Source organism: Cucurbita maxima, unplaced genomic scaffold, assembly GCF_002738345.1.
Source record: "Cucurbita maxima cultivar Rimu unplaced genomic scaffold, Cmax_1.0 Cma_Scf00021, whole genome shotgun sequence".
NCBI classification, from domain to species: domain Eukaryota; kingdom Viridiplantae; phylum Streptophyta; class Magnoliopsida; order Cucurbitales; family Cucurbitaceae; genus Cucurbita; species Cucurbita maxima.
In genome coordinates this window covers 1,014,846-1,027,011 of record NW_019272037.1, presented here as the reverse complement: position 1 = coordinate 1,027,011, position 12,166 = coordinate 1,014,846, and the positions used below count along the sequence as shown (strand labels likewise).

At 34.6% G+C, this 12,166-nt stretch overlaps 3 protein-coding genes across 3 annotated transcripts in view; 1 reads left to right on the top strand and 2 right to left on the bottom strand.

Moving 5' to 3' along the window:
- The window catches only part of LOC111495583 (BAG family molecular chaperone regulator 3-like), a 2,378-nt gene extending 503 nt beyond the window's left edge, over positions 1 to 1,875 (top strand). The window contains exons 2-4 of the mRNA XM_023145687.1: positions 189 to 445; positions 1,239 to 1,385; positions 1,566 to 1,875. Of these exons, the coding sequence (XP_023001455.1) occupies positions 189 to 445; positions 1,239 to 1,385; positions 1,566 to 1,703 (542 nt within the window). The 3' untranslated portion in view covers positions 1,704 to 1,875. The remainder of the gene's footprint in view (positions 1 to 188; positions 446 to 1,238; positions 1,386 to 1,565) is intronic.
- A 20-nt stretch (positions 1,876 to 1,895) lies between these two features.
- LOC111495578 lies at positions 1,896 to 3,353 on the bottom strand. Its single transcript, XM_023145679.1, has 2 exons — positions 2,885 to 3,353; positions 1,896 to 2,808 (listed from the first exon to the last, which is right to left on the bottom strand). The coding sequence occupies exons 1-2, from the start codon at positions 2,985 to 2,987 to the stop codon at positions 1,973 to 1,975; spliced, it is 939 nt and encodes a 312-aa protein (XP_023001447.1). The 5' UTR covers positions 2,988 to 3,353; the 3' UTR covers positions 1,896 to 1,972.
- A 3,542-nt stretch (positions 3,354 to 6,895) lies between these two features.
- LOC111495562 (protein kinase PINOID-like) lies at positions 6,896 to 9,019 on the bottom strand. Its single transcript, XM_023145658.1, has 3 exons — positions 8,904 to 9,019; positions 8,196 to 8,867; positions 6,896 to 7,893 (listed from the first exon to the last, which is right to left on the bottom strand). Exons 2-3 carry the CDS (start codon positions 8,789 to 8,791, stop codon positions 7,083 to 7,085), a joined length of 1,407 nt encoding a protein of 468 aa, XP_023001426.1. The 5' UTR covers positions 8,792 to 8,867; positions 8,904 to 9,019; the 3' UTR covers positions 6,896 to 7,082.
- Positions 9,020 to 12,166: the final 3,147 nt, after the last annotated feature.

Genomic DNA, 12,166 nt, shown 5'->3' with positions numbered 1-12,166 from the left:
TTCGGAAAAAAAAAAAAAAAAAAAAAAAAAATCTAGTGTGTTCATCATAAATTGGTAAAAAAAACAAATCTTTCGATAATTTGACATAAAATAACATGTGGGGTTGCTTCGTTTTTTCAAGATCCGGAAGAAAGTGGAAATTAAACATAGGTATGCTTTTTTTTTTTTTTGGTTTTATTGGGAAACAGGGGAGCTGAAGAGGGCGCTGACGGCGGAGACAGGGCTGGAGGCGGCGGAGCAGAAGGTGATTTACAGAGGGAGAGAGAGGGAAAACGGGGAGTATTTGGAGGGTTGTGGAGTGAAAAACAGATCGAAAATGGTGTTGGTTGAGGATCCGGCCAGCATTGAAAGAAGATACACTGAAACCAAAAGGAACGCTAAGATACAGACCGCTCATCGGGCCATTTCCGCCGTCTCCATGGAACTTGATAAGCTCGCCGACCAGGTCACCTTTTATTTTTAATCTCTGTTTTTTTTTTATTATATAAATAAATCTAATTATATCAAAATTTTAATATTATTTCTAATTATTTCATTGCAGAAATAAATTATAAATTTTTTCCAACTCAAACAAATTTATTAAAAAATGAATTAGTCATTTATTTTAATTATTAAAAGTAAAATATTAACTCTTGAAATATCTATTTAATATATATTTTTAAAAAATTACCTTAAAATTTATTTTCCAATAAAAATTTAATTATATGCCTATACAATTTATTATAACTCAATCTAATTTTAGAAGAATAAAAAAATGGACGGAATTCTTAAAAAAAAATTATGGTATTATAAGAATTAACAATAAATTTAGATTTGTTTTATTTAACTCAACCTAAATTCTACCAAGTAATTATATCAAAATTTTAATATTATTTTTAATTATATGAGTGGAATAAAAATTATATTGCTAGTAAAAATTAAATAACTCTTAAAATATCTATTTATTTTTAAATATTTAATTAAAATTTATAACTTAATTTTAATATATATTTTTAAAAAATTAAATTTTAGTTTTAAAGTTGTGGGAATAAATATTCAAAAATAATAATAATATAAAATTAAATAAATATGCATGATAAAAATGTATATTTTAAAATTAATAAATTTAGATGAACAGATTCATAAAATTTTCATTTATTTGAATCTAACCCAACTCAAGAACAGTATCAAAATATAGCCACGATATCCATCACGACCCATCACGACAAAACAGTGAAAAACTCATGAATTATGAACAGGTTTCTGTAATGGAAGAGTCAATATCAAATGGAATCAAGGTTCCTGAAATTCAGATCACCACCCTGATTGAGATGCTGATGATGCAAGCCATCAAGCTTGACACCATTGCTGCAGAAGGAGATGCTTCTACACAGAAAATTTTGCAGGTAAAACATCTCTTCTCTGTTCATCATAAAACCAAACCAAACCTGACCGAATCGAACACGGAGAGCCCACCGTAGCAACAATAGTGCTATGAACGTCGAGTTCTATACAACCCCGAATCGTCAAAAAACGATACCAACTCATAACTCAATCCGATTCGACCTTGTTTTTTTTGATTGCAGGGTAAGAGAGTGCAGAAATGTGTTGAAATGCTTGATGTTTTGAAGGTTAGAAATGCAGGGGTGGAAGTTGTGAAGCCTGTGATTGTTACAACCAAATGGGAGACGTTTGATCACTGGCCATCTCTCATTGATCTTTGATCCTTGTTTTTTTCATATGTTTTTTTTTCGAGTTTTCGAGGTAACCGAACGACGAAACCGACAGTTGGAATGGTTTAAGGTTCCTGCTGAATTATTGAATGGTTTAAGGTTCAAACAGTACACTAAAACTAAAGCAACTGAGCTAGTAATCAATTACTTCTATGTTTCTCAACTCTCAAGGCCATCCCAAACAAAAGCAGGTTTTGGATTAGGAGTTAGTATGGGTGTGTGCTACTGTTTCTAGTATAAACTCGAGCAGGAAGCGGTGACTAATCGGTATTGACGCGCTCGTGTTTCTTGATCTTGACGTGTTTGGATATCTCAGAGTCAAAGCATTTGAACATATGTTCCAATTCAGAGATCTCATGCTCAATGTCGATTTGATTGTCGTCGTCGCTTTGTATGATCATTTCTTTGAAACTATGAATCCTATCGAGTCCGACTCGAACTCGATGTCCCATTTCTTCCATTCTTGCATTAGCCCCATTTCTTCTCTCTTGATATTCTTTGAGCTTTCGCTTCAAGGATCGGTAGGCGTCGAGCGACTTGAGAAGCTGTTCGGTCAAGGCTTTGTTTCGTTTTTGGAGGGCTTCAATGCTGCCTTGGGCATCAGGTACATTGTTGTTTTTTAACCCTCTATGCTCTGCCACACAAGCTTGAACTTTGCACATTAGCATTTCATTTTGTGCTTTGAGATCATTCACATGTTCTTCCATTCCATGCAATTGTTGAACCGTCCTCGCTAGCTCCTTAGCGATGATCTCCTTCTCCTTTCCGATGCTTGAGCATATGCTCTCGAGGCTTTTCCGAGCTGCCATGCTTGCATTCAGCTCTCTCCTCAACTTCTCCTTCTCATCGGTTATTGGTTCGTTCGTTGGTTTTTTGTCCCTCGGAACGTTTCGCCTAAGATCCGTGTTGCACCTTCGAAGCCCGGCTTCCTTTCGCTTACCAAGAATTTGTGCTCTTTGGATTTGGGATTTGACTTCATCAAGTATAAGCATCATTTCAGATATCCTTTGATCTCTACTCCCATTATTGCCTTTCATGGAAGCCTCTTTGTACTCATGGATTAGTTTCAACAAAATCCTCACATTCGTAGATACTCCTAAACAATCAAATACAAACTCATCATATATCTCGAGAAGAAACAAAGAAAAAAACAACAGAACAAGTCGACGAACCGATGAAGTTTTGATCGACATGGGGTTGTCGTGGACTTGTGGAGCCCTCGACTAATTCAGGGGACGACAATGCTCGAATGCGGGTGATGCCGGCGGATTCCATGAGGAGGAGGAGGAGGAGGAGGAGGAGGAGGAGGAGAATTCAACGATGCTAATTAGAAATGGTTGAAGAAAAAGAGAGACTGGTTTTTGGCTCAATCTCTCCTTTCCTTCTTCTTTGTGTTTGCAAAACAACGGGTTCTTTTGCCTTTTGTTTGTGTTGGGATCCAACAAATATTCTATGTTTTCTTGGTGCATCCATGTCTGAAAATGGTCGGTTTTTGCTGTGATCCTCCGCAATCATTGCTCATCCATTGACCTTTTCATTTGTTTTTCTGTTTTTTTTTTTCTTTCTCCCTATTTACTTGGATCGTTTGTATTGGAACTTATACATGATATGTTATTTAATCTTTTTAATTTAGGTTGAATGAGAGGTTACATGTAAAAATGTTTATTTAATTCGTGGAGCTAGAGATCTACTCCAATTAGCACGAGAGAGTCGAAAGAGATTTCTCATCGTTAGCTAAATGAGACTAGAGATGAAAATTATATTCTCGGTTCCCGTCCTTGCCATAGATAAATGAGGTTGAAGACATAAATTATACTCTCTATTCCCGTCTTTGCCCTAGCTAAATGAGCTTGTGGATGAAAATTATATTCTTCGTTCCCGTCCTGGCCCCCTATTCGATTTTTGTTCCATCGTCGCCCTAGCTAACTGAGGTTGTTCCTATCCTCACCGGTTCCAAAACAAAAATTCATCCAAAAACACTTTGTTGTAGTATTGAAATTTTAGTTTTTATATATTATTTTGAATATTGATTGAAATAAGAGGGATAAGGATAGGGATGAGGACAGTAAACGTGAAACATCCGAAGTCTATTGCTAGTAGATATTGTTTAGTTTGTCCCGTTATATATTACCTTCAGCCTCACGATTTTAAAACATATCTACGAGTGAGAGGTTTTCATACTTTTATAAGGAATGTTTCTACAACCAAAGTGGAATTTCACAAGGCTTCTTTATTCGAGCCTACTCGGTAGACATCTCTTCTAATAACCATGTAAATTTATATCTAATAATATGGGTTTAAATCAATCTTTTTTAAATATTTAAAAAATAATAAAAAATATAGACATTTTGCATAAAAAAAAAATAGAGAGGGTTGTAATTCAAAAATTAACATTGATTTGACTATAAAAAATAAAATTAATATTTTAAAGTCTATTTAATTGAGGGCGGACCCCCACCGGCCCCCTTCGCCGTGTGGCTTAGTCCCATGCTCCACCCTTTCCACCGCCTATGTCCCTCTATGCCAATTTTTAACCAATTATTTTTAAAATTTTAATAATATTTCAAAAATACGTTTACGTTTCACAAATATAAATTTTAAAAATACCTATAAAATTTTGAAAGTTGAATTAACACTATTTATTTTTATACAATTTACCATCAATATACGGACAAAAACAAATTATTTACATTTTATAAATTATATCCAAACATTTTAATATTATTTTTGAAAAAAATTTAAATATGCTTTTGAAGTTTTTAGAAAAGTTAAACAAGGGTGTTTTGAAACATTTTTTTAAAGTGATATTAAAAAGACATAAATTAAAATATTGTTTTAGATAAATTCATCAAAATTAAAAGGATTTAAAATATATATTATTAATTTAGATATTAAAATAGGTGGAAGAAGAAAAGAGAATTGGTAATTAATTAAAAAGCAAGCTCTGTGTTGTTGTAAAGTATAAAGCTGGCGAATAAAAGCTTCATTCAATTCTGTAATAAATGTAAAATTATTATTAATCTCAGATTTACGTACAAACACACAAAATTAAAAAAAAAACAATAAATAAATAAAAGAAAAGGTGTAGGGTGACGGAGGTACGTGGTGATAGGACCATAAATGACCAATGAAAATTACAGACGTGGTAATCAGTAACAGTGATTTCTTAGCGGGCCCCACCTATCCCTTCTATCAATGCTCACAGTACATCCCCCACCTGTCACTTTAGCAGGCCTACTCCCTATTCCCTACTTTTCTCCCGAATTATTTTCAAATTATTATTCCTTTTTTCCTTTTTTTTTTCTATTTTAATTAAAAAAATCCATAGAAATAAGCCGCGTAACGCTACAGACTACCTCTCATTCTCTCTCTAGGCACAAGTTACGTTGCATGCCCACCTCACGTGACCCCCCTCTCATTAATTGCTTTTTTCTTTTTCTACCATTCTTTAAAATATATGAAATTTATTATTATTATTATTATTATTATATATATCAAACCAAGTTCTTATAATTCAAATATTAAAATAGTAAAAGAAAAATAGTCGGAAATTAAAAATAATAATAATAATAATAAATAAAACGTCTATCTTTAAAGAACGATAAATAAATAAAAAGATGAAAATTATTGGGAAATAAATGAAAAGAATTAGGGTCAGTATAGTATAGGTCTGCGACGCCGTTTTGGCAATGAAGAAGAAATGGACTTATTGTCAGTGTGGGACCCACCTGACCTTAGGGTTCAAATTCTGACGCCAATCTGATGTATTATGGTTGAAAAATTAATTGTACCAAAATAATATTTACTTTTTTTTTTTTTTTTTACTTTTTTACGGTTTTACTGGTAGGTAGTTGTCTGGTTGACTTCTGATTGTAGTTTTACCACGTTCTAATAATTATTACTCTCTTCATTATTTTTCTTAATTAACTCTGTCTAATCTCACATCATTTGCTCTTAATTTTGTCCCTAACTTCCTTGTTATTTTATTTTTTTACCTTGCGAGTAAGATTGAAGCTTAATTTATTGTAGTCTCCCTAAAATGTCTCTTTTTAACACGAGTGGAAGGCTCAATTGTCGACCGGAAATCTCCACGTCACCATCTCCTGTTCATGCCCAAAACTTAAACCCTATCTCACTTTACTTGGAGAATCCTCAATTGTCGACGGGAAATCTCCACGTCAATCCTTGCAAAATAAATGGAGAATTTTAGTGTGGTGAGAGTAAAAGAGGTGGGATCGGAGATGTGGAAACCTTACTCGTCTCGGGCATACTCAATGGACACCTTTATTTATAAGAAAATATAAATCATGGTTTATAATTTTATATAGGAAGAAGAAGAAAAAATGAAAATGAATATGTATGATTTGTAATAGATTAGAAAGATTAATTAGGAGGAAAAGGGGGGACACGTGGCGAAAGGGAATTGGTGGGTAGAGACAGGTAAGGAATTGTCTTGTTTGGGTACAGTGTTAAGACAAGAAGAGGAAGGGGGGAGGGGGACAGTGCTTTAAAGATGCCTGTTTTGGCTGCCTGGTTGGCAGGTGATCACCAGGTCCAGGACACTCCATGTGTTGTCAAAACGGTCCCGTCTTGATCACTTCTCACATAACCCCCCTTCGCACTCCTTCTCACGTCTCCACCACGCGCTCTACCTTACCTCTTCCACCCCGCGCGTGCTTCCTCACACCCCCTTCCAAAACCCTCGCAAAGTTCCGCATTTACAACCTCGACTTGTATGAAATTTTATTTATTATTATTATTTAAATAAAGAAAAAGAAAAAGAAAAAGAAAATCTTTTTTTTTATATTTTTATTATTACATGGTGTATGTTTGCTTCGGCTTTACCTCTAAAACTCAAATGCTATAATCTTTAGATTTTGTTTTATTTTTAATTTTAAATAAAAGGGTTTGATGAGAGAATCTTAGCCGTTCATGCTTTGGGTTTGCCCCAATTATTCCCCACATGATGAATATATCTTAAATGTCTAAGCATTGCCATTTGTGGGACCCTTTTTACAAAAATAAATAAATTAGGGGAAAGGCTTTTTTGTTTTGGGTAATAGAGATAATTATTTATGTTTTATTATTATTATTATTATTATTTAGGGGAAAGGCTTTTGATTGATTTATGGAAAAAATTAACCAAAAAAGGATGAAATTAATTTTTTTTCTTTTTTTTTTTCTTGGAAGTTATAAAAATGGGAAAATAATATAGTATCACGAGGAGGTCACTTAAACATACGTCAAAGTCGATGGGGAGAGGTGGAAAATGGGAGCAGATCGAATATACACGTTTGACTGTCATCTGCCAGTTAAAAAACCCGGCTGTGTCGGTGCGCCACGTGGCCTTCCTACCCACCGTCGATTCCTTCAGAAGTAATCGAACCCAGCTGAATGAGCCGGCTTCACCTTGGCTTTGCTTGACGCTATCGGCTTCGGCTTTGGCTTCTGCGGAACTACAACGCCGGGAACTTCCGGCGGAGTCAGCGACCGAATGAGGGCGAAGTTCAGGCTCTTGAAGAACGGGTGCTTTTTTATGTCGGCGGATCCGCGTTTCGACCCGAGTCTTCGGGTCGGGTCTTTGTTTAGCAACCCGGATATCAGGTCCCGCGCGTGGTGTTCAAGCGTCCCAGACGACCCCGTGGTCGGAAACGTCAACGGCTTCTTTATGATGTTCCTTAGCGTCGTCTCGTTCGATGACGCTGCGAAAGGCGTCCGGCCATAGATCAGCTCGTAGAGAAACACTCCGAACGCCCACCAGTCGACGGCGTTGCCGTGGGATCCGCCGGCGGCAACTTCCGGCGAGACATATTCATGGGTACCGACGAAGGAGCACGACCGAGCGGAGACAGGCTCCGCAACAAAGAGCCAGTTGGGTGTCAAGGTTTGGACCTTCCGCGACCGGAAAAGCCGATTATAGAGGCAGGAAAATGGAGCTGTGGAGGCGGCAGCGGCGGCGTTGGTTCTGGGGAACGCCGTTGAGTCGGGCAATGCCGGATTAGGGGAGGAATTCGGCGATTCAACGGCTGGAGTAGCGTCGGAACAGAGAGATAAATCGAAATCCGATAACATAATATGACCATCTGATCGGACGAGAACATTCTCCGGCTTAAGGTCTCTGTAAATAATTCCAAGCATGTGAAGATACTCTAAAGCAACAAGAACTTCAGCGGCGTAAAACCTGAATATTATGCACAAAATTAATTTAATAATATCCATTGAAGGATACATCGCAGAAAGCTAAAGCAGACAAGATTGTAACATCTCAGGTTTTGACATCACAAGCAAACAAAAAACATACTGAAACCTGTGAATTCAATTATATATATATTTATATATATAAACATTAATATTTTAATTTCAATCGTTCCAGAAGAGTTGCAGCTTTCCAGGAATCTACGTAGAATCTCAGTGTGTTTCCAGTGATGATGAAAATGGATAAATAATATAAAACAGAGTTTTAAGGATGCTCTGTTTCTGTACCTTGCAGAGGCGAGAGAGAAGCGTTTCCGCGGCTGTTTATGGCGGAGAGAATGCAAATCGCCGCCGGAACAGAACTCCATAACGATGCAAGAGAAATGGGAAGCTTCAAATTCAGCGTAAAGAGTAGGCAAAAACGGATGGTCAAGCATTTTCAATATTTTCCTCTCCATTTCTGCTCTGTGCACCTTTTTCTTCAATTCCAGAGCATCCTTATCCACCACTTTCATGGCGTACAAACAGGAATCGTCTTCTTCATCTTCATAACAACCTTCGGTTGAGTTTCTAAGCTGACATAGGTAGACGGTGCCAATGTCACCGGCACCGATGCGGCGGAGGAGACGAAAATCACGGAAGGTGAGTTTGGACTTCCGACGACGAATAGCAGAGTAAGCGAAATCAGATGATCGGTGAGGCTTTAAATCGAGACTCTCCGGTGAGGATCGGGATGTGGGTAAATCAGTGGCGGCGTCGAATGAGAGACGACTGAAACTGCTGCAACTGTCACTGCTCATGGAATTTTGACTGGAATTGGAATTAATGGCGGATTCGTAAGGTAGGTCCTCCCCGTCTGAGCCTCGTGCGAGCTGTTCTAACATTTCTTATGGAGAAACAGAAAGAAACCCAGAAACCAAATACGAAAATCGAATCGAATCGATTATAGAAACAATGAATTGAAGTTGTTGTAGAAAAAGAAGAAGAAGACCCAATGCGGACATTCGAATCAGAAGAAGGGAAGTCGGCCTGTATCTGACTCTGTAGCTCGCTCAGAAGCAATGCTTAGAGAGAGAGAGAGAGAGAGAGAGAGAGAGAGGGAGAGATGGAAGCGCGAGGAAGTAGTTGTGGGGGTATTTATGCGTTGGGCGTACGGAGATTTTGATTCTCAATCTTGGTTAAAAATCAAATTCCCCATTTTAACCTCCTTTTCATACTCAAATTATCTATTTCAATTTTCTATCTCCATTAAAAAAAAATTCATTTATTTTGCATCGACCCCGATGAAAAATTGAACAAGGACGAGAATAGAGAATACAATTGACCAAGGAGTGGAGACGGGGAAGCCTACCTGTCTTTGCCTTCTATTTCAACCTTTAGTGAGAGAGACGAGAATTTGGGTAAGAACAAGAATCGAGAAATCTTTTCTTGCTCCCTCGCTGGAGTGGTCGGGACCCTGCATGATAAAGGAGCATCTTTGTGTCTTAAGCTTATGACCTCCTATTTCAAGCTCCTTTTTGTGATAGGTGGGATCATGCACGATAAATGAACATCCCTATTTCAATCTTTTTTTTCGTTCATTTCTTAATCGATTCTCCCACCTTATCATTTTATCACGAGTGAGTGGAATTTTAGCTCGTGTATTTTTTCAGCTTTGTGCTTCAATCCTCATCCGTGTCGAGATTGGTATCTAGTTAAAGTATTTTTAAGTTAATACCTAATTGATCAATAAAATTAAAAAAAATCTTCTAATAAATTTTAATTAACAAATTTAATATTATAACTTTTCATTCATTTAAAAAATAGAAAATATATTAAAAATAAGAAATAAAAAATTAAAAAACATTTGAAGGTGGAGGACATATTAAATTTAAAATTAAATGATGATATTTGACACATTTAAAAGGTGAGAAAATTGAATTTATTTTAGTTTTTAAAATTTTCTCTTGGAAAAGTAGATACATTAATAGAAGGATGGGAGTCAAATATTTGTCGTGATTTAATACAAATAAATAAGATTCTGACGTGTATTTATTGGGTAATAAATACAACTCCTAATAAATAAATAAAATATTTATTAAAATATTTCTAATTCTAATATTAAAATTTAAATATTTAAAATTGATGCATTTATTAGAATGTTATACATTTTTTCTAATAAAAATTATATTAAAAAAAATTATCTCTTAACTCGTTTAGGTCATGTTCAGTAGACATCTCTACTTACAAATAAACTATTATTTATATATATACAATGGCACGTGACTCCAGGAAGGGATGGGTAGAGTTTAGCACGTGCTGGGGAAGTTGTATCCGTTAGAGGAGCCGTAAGTGGTTTTTAGGCGTAGATGACGTAATCAAATCGGCACGTGCAAGGAGGTAGTTTCTGCTGTTGTCACGTGGCATGCGTTGCTTCATATTATTTTCTTTCTCAATTTATTAATATTAATAATAATAATAATAATAAATAAATAAATAAACATTATTAAAGCGCGTGCAGTCTCGAGGCGCGTGAATAACCGTGTTTAAGCTTTACCAGTGAAAGAATTTGGCAGTTCTTTTCTCCTCGTTGGTTACTGGGTCAACCCTTTGCCGTCCTGCAAGCTGCAACCTTTTTAAATATTTATTTTTTTTAAAAAATACATTATAAAATTTATCCCTTTAATAAATAAATAAATATATAATATTAGAAAATAAGATTGAAAATATATATATATATTAGTTGTTGAGCTATTTTTTTTAATTATCTTAAAAATCATACTAATTTAATATACATATCTATTCATAAATTTACAACTAACAATGCACCACTAACCTTAGTTACAAACGTAAGATGTTCTTGAGGTTAATCAGTTAAGTTGACTCAATAAAAAAATGTCAACTTTTGAGCTGAGCTAAATTGTCTTGGATTATTTTCCGTCTTTTTTATAATTAAAAATAATTATTAAAAAAAACAAGAGATTAAAATAAAGGTCGTAGGGGACAATGGTGGAATTAATAATATTGGATCTCAAACCCGAATTAAGCTTGAACCTTCATGGAAGTTAAGCCGACCGTTTGGAAACAGAGTTAAAGTGTATCCCAACTAAGTGACATCCACAAATGGTAGCAGGGCCAAGTGTTTTTTTTGTTTTTTGTTTTTTTTTTCTCTCCTTATACAATGCAACCTAATCTTAATGAAATTATTTTTTTTAACATAATCGTAATAAGAATAAGAAACGGTTTAAGCTCACGACTAATAAATATTATTTATTTTGACTCGTTACGTATCGCTGTCAGCTTCACAATTTTAAAATGCGTCTATTAGAAATATATTTTCACACCATAATAAATAATATTTTATTTCTCTCTCCAAATAATATAGGATCTTATATTTCTCACCTCAATCAATGCCTTGGGTTTTCAAGTCATATTAATACCTCCAATTTTGTTTATTAAAATTAGGTTGAAATTTTAACTTAATCTTAATGCAAAAATTTTAATTCCGTCTATATCCGTAATATATATGAAAACGTAGATGGAATTTAATATTTTTTAAAATGATAAAATTGAAGTGATTTAATTTAACGACGTGAGTTGTTTAATCATTTTTAGGCTTTTAACTCATTTGATCATATAATTTAATACGACGGATGAATTTGATGGGGTCGGTTGTTTCAGTTATTTTAATAAATTTAAGTTCGTTATCGATACTTTCTATCAAATTTAAGTTCATCCAAACTCTATTATTTATGGAAAGAAATCTATTAAAGATTTCTGTATATTATAAAAAGAAAAAAATGTATATTTTCAAATTATTAAAATTAGATTTAAGAAATGATTATTGGATGAATGGTATTCAAATAAATTATAAACACCCAATAATGAGAGATCATCCCTACATGAATTATTTATATATATATATATATATATATATATATATATGTGTGTGGGGGAATCTTTTAAAGAACCATACATTCATTTCAATAAAATGTTTAAATAAATCAAAATATATTTCAGAGTTTCGACATTCTCCTGCATTCTATTACATGACAACGTTGTCTACTTGTCTTGAAATGCTTTTACGAATGAAAATTATTTCTATTCTCAAGAACATTTCTACATATCGACACGAGTCTTTTGCGCTATTTTGTCAACGTGAACGCGCTTATACAAAATTTTTTAAAAGATCACTCAACATTAGTGTGATACTCGAGTAAGAGTATATAAATGAATCAAAACCATATCTAAATGAGAGCAGAATTAAATGACTATGACAA

Excerpts from the sequence above, each read along its gene's own strand:
- LOC111495578 (XM_023145679.1), bottom strand. The coding sequence starts at position 2,987 with ATGGAATCCGCCGGCATCACCCGCATTCGAGCATTGTCGTCCCCTGAA. Across the intron at positions 2,809-2,884 it reads TGTCGATCAAAACTTCATCG|GAGTATCTACGAATGTGAGG; the intron begins GTTCGTCGACTT and ends TTGATTGTTTAG.
- LOC111495562 (XM_023145658.1), bottom strand. The coding sequence starts at position 8,791 with ATGTTAGAACAGCTCGCACGAGGCTCAGACGGGGAGGACCTACCTTAC. Across the intron at positions 7,894-8,195 it reads TTCTCTCTCGCCTCTGCAAG|GTTTTACGCCGCTGAAGTTC; the intron begins GTACAGAAACAG and ends CATAATATTCAG.